Source organism: Lepisma saccharinum, chromosome 7 (genome assembly GCF_977018435.1).
Source record: "Lepisma saccharinum chromosome 7, izLepSacc3.1, whole genome shotgun sequence".
In the NCBI taxonomy this organism is placed as follows: Eukaryota; Metazoa; Arthropoda; class Insecta; order Zygentoma; family Lepismatidae; genus Lepisma; species Lepisma saccharinum.
The window spans coordinates 97,465,824-97,484,423 of NC_139235.1; the positions used below are offsets into that span (position 1 = coordinate 97,465,824).

The 18,600-nt window shown below is 38.2% G+C and overlaps 2 protein-coding genes across 2 annotated transcripts in view; one reads left to right on the forward strand and one right to left on the reverse strand.

The window, feature by feature from the left end:
• Positions 1-16,061, reverse strand: part of Cpr (Cytochrome P450 reductase) — a 136,072-nt gene extending 120,011 nt beyond the window's left edge. Inside the window, exon 1 of the mRNA XM_083125700.1 lies at positions 15,833-16,061. The gene's annotated coding sequence lies outside the window, so the exon portion shown is untranslated. The remainder of the gene's footprint in view (positions 1-15,832) is intronic.
• A 695-nt stretch (positions 16,062-16,756) lies between these two features.
• Positions 16,757-18,448, forward strand: LOC145990056 (something about silencing protein 10-like). Its single transcript, XM_083125705.1, has one exon. It carries the CDS (start codon positions 16,891-16,893, stop codon positions 18,244-18,246), a length of 1,356 nt encoding a protein of 451 aa, XP_082981831.1. The 5' UTR covers positions 16,757-16,890; the 3' UTR covers positions 18,247-18,448.
• The last annotated feature ends 152 nt before the right edge of the window (positions 18,449-18,600 follow it).

Genomic DNA, 18,600 nt, shown 5'->3' on the forward strand with positions numbered 1-18,600 from the left:
TGTTATGCAATTCACGGAAAATTTATTAATTTTGCTGTAAATATTTGAAAAGCAAAAATGGACTTCTCTATACAGGAATAAACTTAATATTCAGGTAATGATTTAATATGCTATCAGAAGGGATATGTTTATTTTGTGTAATAGTGCAGTTTTTAAATCAATTGCGATTATATTCACATTTTTAAAACCAAAATGAAATTTTATATACCGCTTTTTCACCGCTATAACAGCGAAATTTCATTTTATTTACAGCTTTTGAACCCGAAATTGACTCTGTTTTTATACTGAAATTTTGCTTTTTTATTTACCAAAAGTATGTGCCTCTAACCATCGGCCATGCCTCTACGTACGCCAGTGTTTAACGAACTTTTTGTGTGAACAATGAGAATTAACTAAAGAAAGTTCTTGGTTCGTTGTTAGAGGCTAATGTATAGACAAAGGGTAGGCGGACAAGAATACAGTCACCAGTCTGCTTTCCCATTGTATTATTTACCGCAGCACGTTTGAATGTCTCTCTTTAAAATGTCTCACCTTGTTGACTAGACAATTATTCAAACGACAATAAGCTTAACTATTGGAAAATGTTTTGTTGGTAAGAACAGCGAGATAATCCAGATGTGAATTATCGGGGACATTTATGCGGGGAAGAAGCCGGAAAAATTCAAACCAATTTCGGGAATCGAATCCGGATTTCCCGCGTGATTGTCAGATGCTCTACCGACCAGACCACCGCAGCTTCTTGGATGAGTTCCATACTTTGATTATTTCAATTTATTTTAATATATTTTCTTCACCTTGAAATGTCTCACTTCGTTGACCAGACAAAAAACAAAAACAAAAAAAATGCTCCCAGGATTTGATAAAAATTGAATGATTAGAAAGTAATTTCTTTCTATTGTTTTCATAAATACTATATTTATGTAGATCTCTACTACATAATAGTAGTAGTGGTATTAGTAGTATTATTAGTAGTAATTCAGCTAATTAATTAATTATAAGTATTATTAATTAATTGTGATTATTATTATTTAATTAAAGTATAATAAATCAAAGGTAATATGAATTTGGAGAAAGTTTTAGAAATAACCCCCCCTTGACGAAATCCTGCGTACGCTACTGGTTAGAACACTTTCAAAACAAGGAAATGCTCCTTTTTTACAATGAGTCGTCCAATAATTTGGCCAACACTGAAGAAGTACTATTTTCCTGGTAATACCGGGTGTTCCATAAATACTTGGGAGGTCACAAATATTTATTGTAAGTAAAGTATTGAAATTATGTTAATGAAACCAGTCCATAACGAACGAGGAACTCCCAACAGTTTTTTTTAACACCTACTAATGTTCAATGTATGCACACGGGTGATACGGCATGCATCGACATGATAGTCTACTTCTTGCCACACTCGCATCAACATAGGCCTGTCGATAGTGTCCATCGCTCCCTTAGGGCTGCGATATCACGCGGCATTGGTGAGACGAATACCGTCTTTGATGAAACCCCACAAAAAGAAGTCACACGGTGTAAGGTCTGGTGATCTTGGGGACCAAAACATTGCGCAAAAAACTGCGAGTGATGTGGGCGATTTGAGTGTCGCCTAGCAGCAGGGACATGAACTCTCAGCTTAACAAATAAAACATGCAAGCACAAACTGTTTGCGTTCCTCGATCGTTCTGGACTGGTTCCATTAATGTAAGTTCAATACTTGCAATAAATTCTTGTAACCTCTCAATTATTTATGAAACACCCGCTATTTATGAATCCCACTGTAGCTAGTGAAGAAGTGTCGTGCTTGTCTAGCAAGACCTCGGGAGAATTTCTTGCATGACAAGAGATTCTCCAAGGCCACAGACATATCACGTGAACAGTTTTTTTCGCTAACAAATTCCCAGAGTTTCTGCAGCTTATAATACGGGGTGTACGAAGCCGACTGTTGGACTTCCGAACTCACATGCTTGTTTATCACCCAGCTGAAGATAAGGTTTCCTATGGTACTTGGGTCACGTTATCAATTCCGCAAAAAACGAACGTACGGCATTCAGTGCGCAGTAGCTCCAAAAGTGTGAGTGGAAGTAATTGGATTACTGAGAACAGATTTTTCTAGAAAATCATAGCTACTGGCTTTGTTCGCCTCGAAAATTCTAATTTAGAACGTTGGAATCGTAGCATTGTCCAATCGTAAAGATTCGTGGTAGTTTAGCTTAGAGGACGTTGACTTTTCATTCGTGACAACACCGAACAACAAACACTTTCAGAGCTTTCAGATCGAAGCGACACCGGCTCCTGCACTCCGTAAACAAGCATTCACTGCGCATGCGCGACCAGTATACCGAGGCGACACGCTGCACGCTATTGAGAAAATGAGCCAAGTCCGAGTGACACGCAAGCGACATGTGCAGCTTGTGTGGCTTCGGTGTGAAATGTTGCATTTATATCTGTACGTCCGTTTCCACTTCAGTCTGAAATCTCCGTTTTACCCTTTCTCGGCTATCTCTCCACCAGGCAACCGATGAACACGTGAGGGAACGGGATTGCGTGGAGGGGAAGCGAGTGCAGTTACAAGCCTTCGCAGCAGCGTGTTCTGCCCACTCGATTTTCCCCCTCCTCTGACGCTATGCGCGGACTTGCTCCAAGATAACTGGAACAGGGTATAGCTTGGATAAAATGATAGGCTAAACACACATTTTTACATACAAAGTGAGTCGCGGATAACGTGATTTTGATTCTTTACACGATTTTTTGGTGTTTCTCGTGAATTTCATCAATTCTTGCATCGAAAAATAGTGCGCCTGCTTAGCTGAATGGTTAGGACTATTCTTTGGTGCGATGCGAGTGGTCCCGGGTTCGATACGTAGTGGGAGCTTTAAAATGTCAGATCCAGTATCGTGAGAGCAATTCAGGAGATACTTGAAGAGAAAAAGCAGCGGGCTACAATCTCGAAAACTAGTAAAACAGCGACGGTGGAACTCGATGCGCTGACCACGCACCAGCCAATGAAAAGCCACTTTGGAGGCTCTGGCCATGCGGGCTGTTGTACCATGGAGGAAAAAATATAAAGCGAAAAATTTAGAGAAAGCAGACCCAGTGCCATGTTTTACAGACCGCTGTTCGCTAGTTCTTTGCAAGTATTAATATAAATTTTGGGACTTATAGGAACGAAGGAGGGACGGTTTGCAAGAGAGCTCTAGTTTAATGTAAAAATATTCTGTCAGCAATGTCATTTATTCATAGCCATTAATCTTGCAGCTGAGGGACGAAAAGTCTCATGTTTTTGCTATATATTACAAGTACTACAAATCTGGATATAAGATGCTTGGAAGAAGCTTTTTTATATAAGGTTTTAAAAAGAAACAATTCTGTCACTCGTGTTCTGTGCTAATACTGGGTGAGTCTTTTAAAAGAGGCCCCGTGGAAAATGCGCTCCTTGCATGTAGGCAACCTTGTACATCGAAGAGAAGAGCGGGTTAGAGAAATGTCCAGGATATCGGTGCCAAGCATATTCGACAACATGACATGACATATCCTGGACTGTTCTCTCCCCCGCTCTTCTCTTCGGTGTTCCAGGGTTGCCTACAAGCAAGGAGCACATTTTCCACGGGGCCTCTTTTAAAAGACTCACCCAGTATATCCATGATTTTTTAAATCATATCAATACTGGGTACACACAGAAAAACATTTTTTTGAATCACCATTGCTTAGACTTTTTCGTAAATCTAACCAAATGTACATGAATACTAAAAAAATGGTTCTTGCAAACAATGATTTGTTTCTCCCCTTTTTAAACAAATGTTTGGTTGCCATAAACTTATTTATTTTGAATTATTGATTTGGTGCTTTAAGTCCACCTTATGCTCAGAAAGGCTAATCGGGACTGGACCTACAGTTTAAACTGGGATCCGAACCACTATGTGCCTTAACCGGGAATCGAACCCAGGACCCCTTCATTACAAGGCGACGACGCTACCACTGCGCCATCGAGGAGGCATCCATAAACTTATTTAATTCTTCCAGTCATATTTTTCGGCTTTGTTTCTTACGAGGAGGAAGTGCCCTACAACAACTCGAACGAACATAGGCCAGCGGGCAACTAAAGCAAACAGCACACGACAACAATCAGCATGTATGTGTCTTGAGATGTTTACTTGCAACGTAATACAAAGATACAGCTTCACAGCCATCGTGGCAAACAAGAACAAGCAGTGGTGATTTCACTTAATAAAGCAAGCACTCAATGTGCACAACTTCCATGGAATTAACCTACAAAAATGTACTGTTCGATTGATTGTGTTTTTAAGTCCACTTTATGCACATTAAGGCTAATCGGGACTGGACCCAGTGGGGTATGCAGATAGGGAGCTGTAGCCCCTTCCGAAATTGTGAGAAAATCAATATTTTCAAATAAAAGCAGTGAAATACTCGGGAAAAAAACAGCGTGGTTAATGCAAAATCGCCGTAAAATGACTCCCAAATGGCATATTTGAGAGTAGAAAGCTATTAATAAGAAATGTCTTACAGTGCATTCCGCCCCCGTAGAAATCAGCTATGCCCTATACGCCTTTACAATTCCAGCCCCTCCCTAAATAAAACGCGTACGCCAGTGGCTGGACCTACAGTTTAAAGTAGGATCCGAACAACTATGTGCCTCCACCGTACTGTTCGAAACTTTCCCGGTGGGTTTAATCTAACTGCCACAAGTATACTTTCACTTCCTGCCCTCCCCGCCCGAAATTCTCAATGGGAGCAGCTACTTTATGATCTGTAATTTCGAACATTCATTAAGTCTATCTGGCGCTGACCTAATTTTTTTGAAAGGGGTAGAGATGTCACCCCCCCCCCCCCCCGGACTTGATATTCGAAGATATTTCATTGGGTCTGTAGAAAAGTATTGGATACTATTTAATCAAAAGAATGAAAATTTTGATAGCTGAATACAAGAACCGTGTTATTTAGTGTTGCCATTATGCCCCTTTTGGCTAATGATGAAGATGAATGGTGATTTGCGAATATTGATGAACGGACACTCACAAAGAAACAGCCATGTCCACGCCAGGACTTAAACCCGGGATCGTAAGTAGCGAGACCGTGAGCCCAGCGCTCTACACGCTCTAAAAGGAAACTTGATTTTTTCACCTATGCCCTGTCCCATCTATCTCTGGAGCAAGGCCGCGCAAAGAGGCAGAGAAGAGGAGAATCCGAGTGGGCAGTCGCTGCTCCGAAGGCTTGTAACTGCAGTTGCTTTCCCGCTTCACGCAATCCAGTTCATTCTCTCGTGTTCATTGGTGGAGCATTCTCGCGTCACTTGCGCAGAGTTGTTTCCGTTCGCTAGCTCCATAGATAGATGGGACAGAGTGTAGAGCAGTTTCTGACTACTTTTTGTTGTTAGATTTCCATGCTAACTTACATATTTATGGATAAATCACGACAATGAGAAAGAATGATCAACTGATGATTGATTTGGTTTATTTTACTTCACTTTTCTGCCATTTTGGCTAATCGCGACGATGAGGATGAGTGATGGTATGTGTTTAATGATTGATTGATTGAGTTTATTTTACTTCGCGTTTTGTGCCTCTTGGCTAATTTGCGAAGATGGGGATGAGTGATGAAATGGATGAATGGACATTCACAAACAACCAAGCCCGACCGGGATTCGAACCCGGGACCCTTGGCGTCGCAGCGCGATGTGCTAACCACTCGGCCACAGGGTCGGGCATGGTATGTGTTTAAGTGACACTCTCAAAGAATACCCATACACGGGCAGGGATATTCAAAGCCGGAACCCCCGTCGTCGTAGCCCGTTATATTAACCACTCCGCCATGGGTGCTGATGATAGAATAACACAATCAATGGCGTGAGAACGGGGGAACCGACGGGGCTACAGCACACCCCGAAATTTTAAGGAAATATAAATTTTCAAATGAAAGCAGTACAGAACCCGTGAAAAACCAACGTGGTCAATGGAAACCCGATTACCATGTTGTCCTTGAACAAGTTTTAAAGCGAAGGTTCATTAACAAATGAACATTTGCATAGTGCATCTCGTCCCTACGGAGAACACAGCTGCATGATATCCACAATTCCAGCTCCATCCGAAAATTAATCTTGCGTACGCTAGTGACCTCTATTACCTAGGAATCGAACTTGAGACCTACGGACTCATGGCGCGTTTCGCTGAACACCCCACCACGGAAGCCAGAAGGGGTGTAGAACACTTTTAGCGAATATATATACATTGCTCACGCCCCTCTGTGGAAAAAAAAATTGCGAACGGCCTTGGATGAAGCCATAGCGAACCTATACTAATTTTATATTGCGTTTTTTTTTATTTTAAAAAAAGGCTTGACAAGAAAAGCAGGAACGTGCGAGATCGTAAAAATAACATACGTCTCACTCCCTACTGTGACTTGCATTTTAGAACCCATCTTACGAGGAAGTGATATGTAGAACTACACAACTGCCCGAACTGTTTTAAGCACTATCTGCATAGTTCACGGAGTCCCAACCTCGCATCAGCTGATTTTCGTACTTGACATCGCTGGGGTGACGTCCGCTATCTATACGGGAAGCCGCTTTCTCTGCTCGCGGCTGCTACGCAGGGGAAGGTCAACCTTGCACCAACAGATAGATACACGCGAATCTTGGCCATGAGCTCTTCCTACAAGTTTCCCAATAGAGTCAAATTCGATGCATGTGTCTAAAAATATATTTCGAGGAGAGGGGTCCGAATCAAGTGTCTCAAAATAATAATGTTTAAAAAAAATAATTATCTTAAATTAATAAAAATATTCAAACTAATTAATATATTTTATTGCCTTCTTGCATGAATAGGTTAAAAAGACGGTATAAGGTTAGTGACATAACCGCACGTATTCATTATCTAACTTACGTATAGCTAAGGTTGGCAACATTTGTAAAAAAACAGCCCTGGCAAGAAAATTAATGTCAAATACATAAAGAATTGAATATTTATTTAACATCAAAAAAGGATGTTAGATCCATTTGTAAAAAGGTAAAGTGCTCCCCTGTGCTTAGCACCACGCCATGAAGGCGTATAGGGGGTGTGGGGGTAACGCCCCACACTTTCTAGATCCGGTCGTGAGTGGGGGGTGATGTGATGAACCGGCCGGGGATCGAACCCGGGACCTTTAGCATGGTAGTCAGACGCGTTACCGACTGAGCCACCGCGGCCACCATTTGACGAATAGTAAATTTTGTTAATATTTTATGCATGGTATTATAAGTAGTAAGTAATAAATCTTCTTTTATACATTCATTCAAAGCCATATCATCCCAATATAATCCTTGCCTTCCAATAAGTTCAGCGGAAATAAATAAAACCCTCGATTAAAAAACAAGCATATTTTCATTATTTAATTTTAGTAAGTAAGTATTTCAGGGTGGTCCGAACCCCCTTGTCCCCCCATAAATACGTCCTTGCTTAAAGTGTATGTAGTATTTGGGATAATGATGAGCCTTATGTACAGTATATGCTTGTTTAATTGTTTTTAGTACATATACATATATCTAGGGTAATCAAATTGTTGAAATGGTTTGTGAAGAAATGATTCATACATTCTGTTTAGCACGATTTCAGTTAAAAACAGGGTGGATAATTTTTTTTTTTTTTATGATTTCATGACTTTTATTTAAATTGGATTTTTTTTAGAAAACATGCTTAAAATTGCTTGCATGGTTTGTATCACTACACATACATGTTTTTTGTTTCTTTTATAGAAAGGCTTTTTCAAGTAAACGGCCTGAAAAATATTTGAATAGTTTGATTAAAGCAAGTAAAAATAAATATTAAATATACATTTTTCTGTTTCTGATACTGTATATAGGCTATGAACCTATTATGAAAATGCTTGCTGAGTGTGTTAAACTATAATAATTTCAGTAACTTTTCTTCCAATTAAAATAAAACATGGATGTACTCTATAATTCTTGCTTAAAATATTTTTAATGATAATTTGCAAAATATCAGCTGCCATGTTTATTTAAAGTTTAATGATAATAATTATTTATGGTTTAACATGATTAGCATTTTGTATTTTTCCTACAAAATGTTTACTATTTTTGCCTAGAGAAAATATTGAATTTTAAATCAAGGGAAATTTAAGCGTGTTTACATATTACAGTTCCTTTCGTATGATCTTCACCCCATCAGTGCATATATTTTGTTCCCCTTCTTAGAACATAATAAACCACTATTAAATTACTACAAGATTTCCGATTTGATTTGCTTTATTTTACTTCGCCTTTTGTGCCACTTTTGGCTAATTTACGAAGATGGGGATGAGTGATGATATGATGAAATTGATGAATGGAGACTCACAAATATCCATGCCAAGGCCAGGATTCGAACCCGGGACCCCTGGCATCGTAGCACGATGTGCTAACCACTCCGCCACAGGGGCCGGCAAAATGATTACAAGATTAATGTACTTTCACCAAAAGTGATTTTGATATCTACTAGCTAAATCCTTACGTACACTATTATATAAATTATTTATTTATAGTGATTTTTTTAATCTCTTGATTTAGATCAATCCACCTTAGTTAAACATAACGGAATTTTGCACTTGCATACAAATATTCATGCCATCCTCCATGACCGTGTGGTCTAAGGCGCTGTGCTTTGGACTCAAGACTGCGGGACAACATGGGTTCTCGGCCTGTGTATAGGACAGGTGGCAACCAACCATCCTGAGGAAATTGGGGAGCTAGGGGTGAGTAGCATAATCCGGTATCGAAAATCTCCTATAACCATTGACATGCTGACCAGTCACCCCATTACTGGTTGAAGAACTCCCACACCTCTAGGTAGGATTGTGGGAGGGAGACTGGCTGTCCGGGGATAGGCCAAGGGCCTTCTAGGGCTGTCGAGCCACGGATCGTATTATTATATACAAGTATTCATAGGGGAGAAAAGAAATGCACTATAATTATGCCTAAAAAACTCAATATGCTGACCAAGGCAGTAATTTATTTTATTATAAACCGTTTAGTTTATATAAAATAAATTACTGCCTTGGTCAGCATATTGAGTTTTTCATATAATTATGCCTGTAAAAAAATGGCATATCTGACTTTAATAATGTTCGCTTTTCGCAGAGGACACAGAAGACAAATGGGATACTGTAACCTCTAAATGTTTGTAGGGGTACAGGACCATCCAAGTTGAACCCCTTCAAATAATTTGACACACAGGAACTGGTATTAAAAGAACCTATTTTCCAATCTCAACACAAAAAAGTTTTTATTGTTTACAAACATTATCTTCCTATCGGAAATAATTCAAACTCCTCTAAACCTATTCTAGTACATTGTGGTACTAGCTAGTGTTCTTGGAAACCTTTTGAAGGAGGTAAAAAGATAAAAGTTTAATTCAACGAAATCACGCTGCAAGCTAATGCCTCTTTATGTAGGGGGGTAGACTTTTCTAAAGTAGAAGTTGTTTTGAAGATAAGATATAAATGTGCTTCAGTAGAGTATAGGACTGACCTTGTTCCTTTTTTCACATTGAATTTTCCTAAACTGAATATTTTCACAGTTGTCACGAAAGAAACTACAGAAATATTACTGCCTATGAAATTATGTGAATTATAACTTTTCATATTCCATTGCTATAAGCAGAATTTATATTTTCCCCATATTATGTATAAACTATTTTTAACTAGGAATAATGAACACGTCAATTGTGAGGGTCGACCCCTTTTTTAAAGGTCTGTTATGTATCACTAAGTGGTTTTAAAATAATGAAACAACAGATAGAAATACTCTCATCAGGTTATTTCTTTACTACTTCTAATAGTTCACCGATAATTTTCATAACTTTGTCAGAAGGTGTTTGGAAAACTTATACACTTGAATCTCATCACTGCACACCTCTACAGTTCTTAACAGTCACTATACTTGAATGTTTGCAGAGATGGTGCAAAAGATTTAAACAAACCTTAAAAATAGCACACATTTCTAAAAAATGAACTGTAAATAAGCACACATTATGAGTAATGCATTTGATTTTTTTCCATTCAAACAAACAAAAAAAACTCAAGTTCTAACAGGACGTCTGATGAAATAATGATTCAAAAATACATTTATTTAAATATTGAAGCTCAAGAACCCTTCTTACAATCCTGGCAACTGTGATGGACCACACAAAATTGTTGGAAGAAACATTTGCAATCTACCACTAACAAATGAAAATCGCATGACCACTCTGGTTTCTAGGGACAAGTTTTGGTCTCATCGCAATGAATACAATAACGAGACCAACTTCTGTACAATCGAGATTAATAAAAACTTATTGTCTGAAACTGTGGTAAACAACACGAAAATCAAAGATTGTCCTTTGCCCACAAAATACAGAATAATATAACAATCTTCCTTTGCACACAAAATACAGAATAATATAACAATAAGACTACACGAAATTACACATGTAATGTCCACCAAGTTCATAAAATCAAATCTTCAATTCTTACATCCTGGATGTACTAGATCACCTTGCTTCAACAAAGGGAAACTGAATGTTAAGTTGCAATATTCTGTTGCATTGTCTGGTAATTGCAAAACCATGCAATGTCATACAGTTGAAAACCTACATTGCCACAATTCTCCTTCATTCGAATTAAAGAATGACAGTGTTTCATGTAAGCCATACTTGTTGCCTGTGCGATTTTCATGGCACCCTGACGGACATTCTCTCATCCTTGTGATACATGAGAAGTGTCATGGTAGTACAGACTTTTATATTCAGTGACTGCTACACAAGAAGTCATATTGAATTCATAGTGGTTTCAAGGGTTACTTACAAGCAGTTGCGGCTGGTGGTTTGCCTCCATGGGTGTGCACTTCAGCCTCTCGTCTAGAAGCAATTACTCGCACCTGTTTTTGCATGCATAATGATGCTAAATGTATTGGCTATCCAAGTTATGGCCACCTTTCACCAATAATGAGACTATGGCAAGGTTGATTTTTTTTTTAAAAAATATGATTTTCTTACAAATTTAAATACCTTGGCAATTTCTCCGTCTATCACGGGGAGAAAGATATTCTTTTGCTACAGTGAGTTTGGTTTGAAGTACACTAGCTAATTGGGACTGGACCTATAGTTTAAAATGGGATTTGAACCACAATGTGCCTTCACCGGGAGTTTTAATAATTCAGCATTTGACAAAATCACTCAAAACAAAGAATTACCGATGTACAATATCAATATTATTGTACATTTGCAAAATATTTAGTAAAAAATTTCGATCTTGCTACGCACATAATACTGTACGAACCAAGGTGGGTGAGATGGTGAAGATACCATTAAAATTTCGCTCTTACAACAAAATCCTTCAATTTGCCACGTTGTTTCGAACGGAATGGGATTTCAGTGCATGAGTGTTGGTCCGTACACACGGAGCTCGGTGCGAGTGAAGTCCCTACGAAAGAAGCCAGATGAGGGAACCGGTTCTCTCTACACAGCACCAGCTGAACACAAAGTGAGTTGTGTTCGTCAGCGTGGAGTAGTCAGAGGAGGAGGTTTGATGAAGTGAAGGTGAAGTGGTGTGCGTTTTGAAGGAGATGATATTTAATGAATAAAAATAATAAAAAAATATTTGCATTACAGATTTTTTGGGGTGTGCACGTGCGAATAGACAGTAGCCGCTACTGCTTACAAGTTGTTTGTAAGAGTTGATCGCAATATGTAACGAAGTGTTATACTGCATAATTATTTAAAACATAGCTATACTAGTACCACCATTCTTAGAATGACTTCTACACAGTGGTACACAATATGAACCAATTAATTTTTTGACTGCTGCTTAGTTATACTATGTGAAATAACTTGGCCAGATATCCTACAGATGTTTTTGCTGCAACTAGTTATTATGGAGTGTCCAAGGTGTTCTGAAGCATGCTTCTGCGTCTTAACAGCAGTGACTTCTGAGTGACTCATGAAAATTTTATATAATTATGTAGCATGTAGGTATGGTCCTGTGTTGCCCATACCAATGGCATTGCTTTATTGGGTCAAAAATACAAGAGGTACATTTACATTCCAACAGAGATTTATGAGTAAAATATTATAATCTGTGATGCAACAGCCATCGAGGATCAGGGCATACCTACTGACCCCGAACCCACTCCCGCATCCAACCAGTTATGGGGTGACATGTGGTCAGCACTATAAGCCCCAATCCTTGATGTAGGATTCCATGACTGGGTTACACTACTCTTTCATAGCTCCCCAATTTCCCATGATGGAGGGTGGCCACTGGACCCATACACTGGCCAAAATACCAGAAGGTTATTACACCCCCCCCCCCCCAGGAGAGTCGAACCAGCAAGCAAAATAAATTTATGGTAGAACCAGATCATCAATGGTCGCAGGTATTTTGTGTATTTATTACTACTTGTAACTGAAGATTCGTTGTTTAATTACAATACAGTATTAACAACAATATATATTTGCATTATATTGCCTCCAGCCGACCCCCGTGATGGAGTGGTTAGCACATCGTGCCAGTAGTGGCTTCTGCCTATTTGCACATTCGAACGTGCACACCAAAATAAATCTGTAATGCAATTAATTTTTATAATACTTATTCACTGAACACTATCTCCTTCAAAACATCAAACGTTCCAAAGCCCCATCTGGGACCATATCTTCCATTTACAAGCACCTGCAGGCTGAGGTGTGTTCCTTCCGCACAAGTCGCAATGCGCTTGCTCAACTGCCACTGTTTGCAGCATGCAAGGAGAGAGCGAGGAGATTGGCACCTGTAGTTTGCAGTATTATGGGCTTGACGAGCACTGACAGTGCTGTGTTCACACAGTGTAGCAATCCCATTCCATTTGAGATCGTGTGGCGGAGTAGAGGCAGGCCACACACATCATCATAAATCAAGGGATCTTCTTTAAAGGGACATTTCTATGGCATTATCTTCTCCCACCCTGTTCAGAGCATGGCAAGAGAGAAGGGGAGAAAGGGTGGCAACTGAAAGTAAACTCGTGGTTTGAACAGTTTTGAACAATGTCTCGCCTTGCCTTTCCTTAGTGCAACTTGGACAAAATGAACTGTCCTTATGGCACAGTAGTCAATCAACGTTCGTCGATCATCGATGATCAGTCAGCTGTTTTCACTATGTGCCTGTTCATGCGTTACACTGTCAAAAGCTCATTCCTGTTTCAGTGCAAAGTGTTTGATTTCATGATAAAAGAGGAAAACTGTGCACAGCGAAAGCATGTACGTAATATTTAACGTTTTAGAATATTTGAAGGGAAGTTAGCTACAAAGCACACAACGACTGCAGTAATAATACAGGTATGGCGGAAGGGGAAATAAGCTGAAATACGAAGCAGGGTAGTTCTCTAATCTTTATCATTCTCTTGATTTTGCTAGATTTTGTTTGTTTGGTCAGTCGGTCATTAGAAATAAAGAACTGCTAGATAGATTACAACTGATTTTCTGCATGTGGTCTTTGGATCGGCTACCTTGTTTGTAGGAGAGGCTTCAGATAAAATTTTCACCCAAGCGAGGTATTTCCTCCTCTGGTGTTCCTACTTTCCACCTCGCTCCAATGTAAATAATGGTACTGTTATATATTTACAGTTTTGATCATGAAAAATAATAGCCTCATTTTAAAAATACTTGAGTGTTACTGTTAAATAACTTATTGTAGGTATGTGTTATTTAATACCAATAATAATAACATAAAAATAACAGAAATCCTACATGATTTTGCAATATGCTTATTAAAATATTCAACAGTAACTTCAATTAATTCTTGACAACAATAAATCCAACTCTTTTTAAAAAACAAATATCCACGCACCCGGTGGTTCGGATCCCACTTTAAACGGAAGGCCGTGTCTGCTTTTCTATGCATAAAGTGGACTAAAAAATAAACTCAAACAAATAAATAGCCACGCCTGAGATTTGGCTCTAATCAAGGAGGATACCCCTGTTTGGTCATAACTTGGGTTGCCAATACACTTAGCATTATTATCAATGCAAAAACGGGTACAAGGCTGAAGTGCGCACCTACTGAGCCAGACCACCAGCCGCCACTGCATCGTGCTACGATGCCAGGGGTCGGGTTCTAATCCTGGTCTGGGCGTGGATGTTTATGAGTGTCCATTCATCAAATTCATCACATCATCAGTCATCCGATCTTCGAAAAATTAGCCAAAAGTAGCACAAAGTCAAATAAAGCAAATCCATCAATAAATCAATATTATATTGCCTCCAATGTTTTACATGTACATATATTGATGCTCATGCTGTATGCTGGTATAAAAAATGTACATGATACCGAAAATATGAATAATGCCATTGAGAAAAAAAATCCAAACCAATAATAGGTAGAACACAAGAGATTACAAAAACTCAAATATATCAATTATCCCATGGAACAAATCCAGGTAACATTTTACAATACCAGACAATTCCCAGATTTCGCATGCTCAATAATTTACGGATCCTAATCACGAATCTGCAGTTAATATTTGGCGTTCACGTGTGGAATTTTTTTTTAAAAAAAGGGGGGGTCCATGATCGCAACAGACAATGCACAATTGCTCATTGTACCGGAAGATTTTGTGTTTCTACGAAACTTATATTTTCGGTAACGGTTTCGATTGTTTAATGATGTCTCCTAACACAAATACTATTTATCGTAGAATTTTTGAAATGATTGTCACACGAAATTTGAACTTTCCTTAAAGTAATGAGCATTGTTTGGACTCCAAAAAAGTTATTTATGTTGAAAAAACAACTTAAAAATTACTTTACGCAAGCATGCGCACTTCCCATGGACAAGATATTCTCAGTTGACAAGAGACTGTAAATATCGTGGAAGAGTGGCAATAAATGTAGAAATAGGAACTTTAATAGAATGCATTTAAGGACTTCATTTTAATGCTAACAGAACCAAACCTAACCTGCGTAACCTAACCATGAATGCATATATTGAACAAAATCTTAAGTAATCGCTAAAACTCCACAGTATGTGTTAACAGACGTACATTGAAATCGAATGTAAAAATTGCATTCCTAGTTTGATGAAATTGCAATAAAACAAAAGGAACTTGGGCCAAAATGTGCCATGCTGGAAAGAATTAAACATATAATTTCATTTAGATTACAGTAATTTGTGTTAAACATTATAACGGAAAAATTTACCTACAAGTAAGACAGATAGATCATTGCAGGAACATGAAGTTTGCTTTAAGTCTACTTTATGTACAGATAGGCTACTCAGGAACTGGACCTACAGTTTAAAGTGAGATCTGAGCCACCATGTACCTCCACTGGGTATCGACTCTTTTCATTACAAGGCAACAATATTATCACTATGCTATTGGGGAGGCCTATCACATGCAAACTTTATAAACTAAAACATTGTTGTTTTTGGGGGGAGTTCCCACCTTCCACTCTCGCCTAGAAAAAATTACCCCCTTCCCTCACCGGCCCAACCCTGTAGTGCAGTACCCAAATACAGGACAAATAAATACAAACTCTCACAAATCAAAGCTGGGAGGCATTACTACACACACAAGCAGATATTACATCAGCATTTTTCCTCTCAACTTGTGTTAAATAAGATTACAATTTCATCAAGGTTTCACAACATAGTTGCAATTCAAGATCGATTTCATTTTTTTGTGTTTTACCTATTCGTCGCCCACAGCCGCGATTCATCTAAAAGGCAGCAAAGCGACATTTGTGTGCATACATTTAATTTCAATTTTTTGTCAATAAGATCACTATGCATCATATATATACGCATGCAGTAAATATTAATATCGACATATTAATATTTGAGCACTTACCTTGACAAGTGAAGAACCGAGCTTACAAACGTCAGTAACAAAGATCTTCACTGAAATACTACACAAATTTCACAAGAAAAGGCACTAAAACTTCAGCTTTCCGTCGTTGGCTGCACTGGCCCCTCGAATATTATCGTAGTTAGATAACTGCAGAATTACTTAACAACTTTATGTTTTATGACCTTGTTGCACTACTGCTACAACCATTGGAAACTTACTGAAGTCATGTGGTTTTGCAGATAACACGTCATTTGTTTGAGAGCTACTTTTCTCACTACAAAACTGCAACGTTGTTTCACTAATGAGAAATTCTACATGGAAACTTAAAACTCAATGTGCTGACCAAGGCAGAAATATTCTGGCTTATGGCCGCGTGTACCAACGCCGATTATTTCGAAGTTCAGATAAACGTGATCGATTTTAATTAACTCGAAATGAACGACGTTCACGAGATTCCGTTCAACTCATCCGAGATTAATTTGTATAGCTATACCATAGAATAGGCTATACCTGATTGGTTGGCTAAAACAAATGACAATCAAGAAACCCATAGAGTAATGTAATGTCTTAAAGTATCAACATGTAGGAAAAGGAAATAATTGGGGCTGCAAACTTCTCTGAATTTGAGAGATGTACTATTCAACGTTGTCAATATGTACAAGGATGTAGTGGAGTGTAAAAAAATAATAATATTAAAAAAGAACTGACGGCTTGTAGCATATGGCCATGAGCGTACGTCGCTGAAATTTTCCTTTTATTTTATGAATTGAAGTAAACATTAAATACAATGAATATATTATTGGTTATACTCATATTAAAATAATATTTCAAAAGTTATTGCTTGTTAAAAATGATTTTTTACTTTATACTTTAATGGCTTTTGGTTATGGATGATTTGCATTATACACACGTGGCGTACTGGCATTCCGATATCGTGTAGAACATGAACGTAGAATTTCGTTTAGTACTTTGGTCATTTTCAACATAAACGTTTAGTAACTTTCCTTAATTTCTTTCGCTCAACTTCTCCACTTATCGACCGCGTACAAATTGCAAGAATGGTGAAACGGAAGGGTTCTGAAAGTCTCAAAAGGAGCAAGGTTTCAGACTTGCCCGATGTCGAGTCTGAAGAGGAAGATACGGAGATTAATTTGTTCGATAACATCGATGAATATGAACGGAAACGTGACAAAATTCTTTTGGACACAAATACATTTCAGGAAACTGACGAAGATGAGGAAGAGGCAGTTCTTGACATCGCGTCCGACGAAGACCAAATAAGTGATGATTTGGCCAGTGATATTGCAGATGATGAAACTAATTTGCCTGATGCACGAGCATGGGGAAAGAAGAAGAGCATCTACTATAATACGGACTACGTGGACGAAGATTTTGGAGGTTTCAGGGAAAATGAATTGGAAGCTGCAGAGCTAGAAGAACAGGAAGCACGTAACATTCAACAGCAGCTTGTGGAGCAACTGGAAGAGCAAGACTTCTCACTGGACTTACTTCTTCCAACACAGAAATCAAAAGTTGTCGAAGTGGAGAAAGAAGTGGTTAGTGCTGACTTATCTAAATTGTCAAAGCGCCAAAAACTTGAAGTACTGCACAGGGAAGCTCCAGAATTTTTAGGTCTTGTGTCCGATTTCAATGAAAAGATGAAAGAATTATGCGATGTGTATCATCCCCTGCTTAAGATTCTTAAAGATAAAAATATTCCTTCTTCTCCAGCAACAGATTATGTGAAAACGAAGTACCATTTGTTATTAAATTACTGTACAAATATAAGCTTTTATCTGTTGCTGAAAGTGCAACGTACTCCTGTCCAGTCTCATCCGGTAATTAAAAGACTGTTTCAGTTTCGGCAGCTATTGAAAGAATTGGAGAAGATTGACAGCCAAATGAAGCCTGACATTGAAATTATATTGAAAATGCAGGAGGATGGAGAAGATATTCTTCCTAAAGTACAAAGTGGTGAAAGATCAAGTGATTCCAAGAAGAAAACCAAAATGCTTAAACTGTTGTCTAAGCAGGTGGAAAATGTGGACAATCAACAGGAGGAGATCATGAATAGTGAATCATCCGAAGGTGAGGAGTGTGATGTGAAGTCTCTAAATGTGTCGGAAAAAGGTGATCAACCTCAAAGTGATAAAGAACAAAAAGAAATTGAAGTTCATGATGATGCAGGTGATAGTAAACGTGCTATTACATACCAAATGGCAAAGAATAAAGGCTTACTTCCGTATCGAAAGAGAGAGGTGCGCAATCCAAGAGTGAGACATCGAAATAAGTATCGCAAAGCAAAGATTAGGAGGAAGGGACAAGTTAGGGAATTCAGACCAGAAATTGAAAAGTACGGTGGAGAGAGATCAGGTATAAAGATAGGCATTTCAAAAAGCATAAAATTGAAGTAAAATTGTGTTGAAAATATGAGAAGTGATACTTTGTTAATCACAAAATATCTACACTTGAGAGTGCGATGGAAATTATTTCCTTGTTGATTTCTATGAAGTATGTAATCTCTGAATCATTTTATTCTATTAGGTTGTCACTTTTGATAACCACACAGTTCTTATGCTCATTAAAATAAAATGAATGGGAAATTTGCACACTTTCTTTGATAGTTTTTTAATTCAGAAACAAGTGATTTTGGTACCCTTGACCCACTGTACACCCTAGATAAAGTGAAATATTTTGCATGGTATATTAATATTTTTTTCATAATTTGTATTCATGTCCAGATATTATTAGAATAATTAAATCAAGAA

Bases quoted from the DNA above. Each gene is read 5' to 3' on its own strand.
- LOC145990056 (XM_083125705.1), top strand. From the start codon at position 16,891: ATGGTGAAACGGAAGGGTTCTGAAAGTCTCAAAAGGAGCAAGGTTTCA.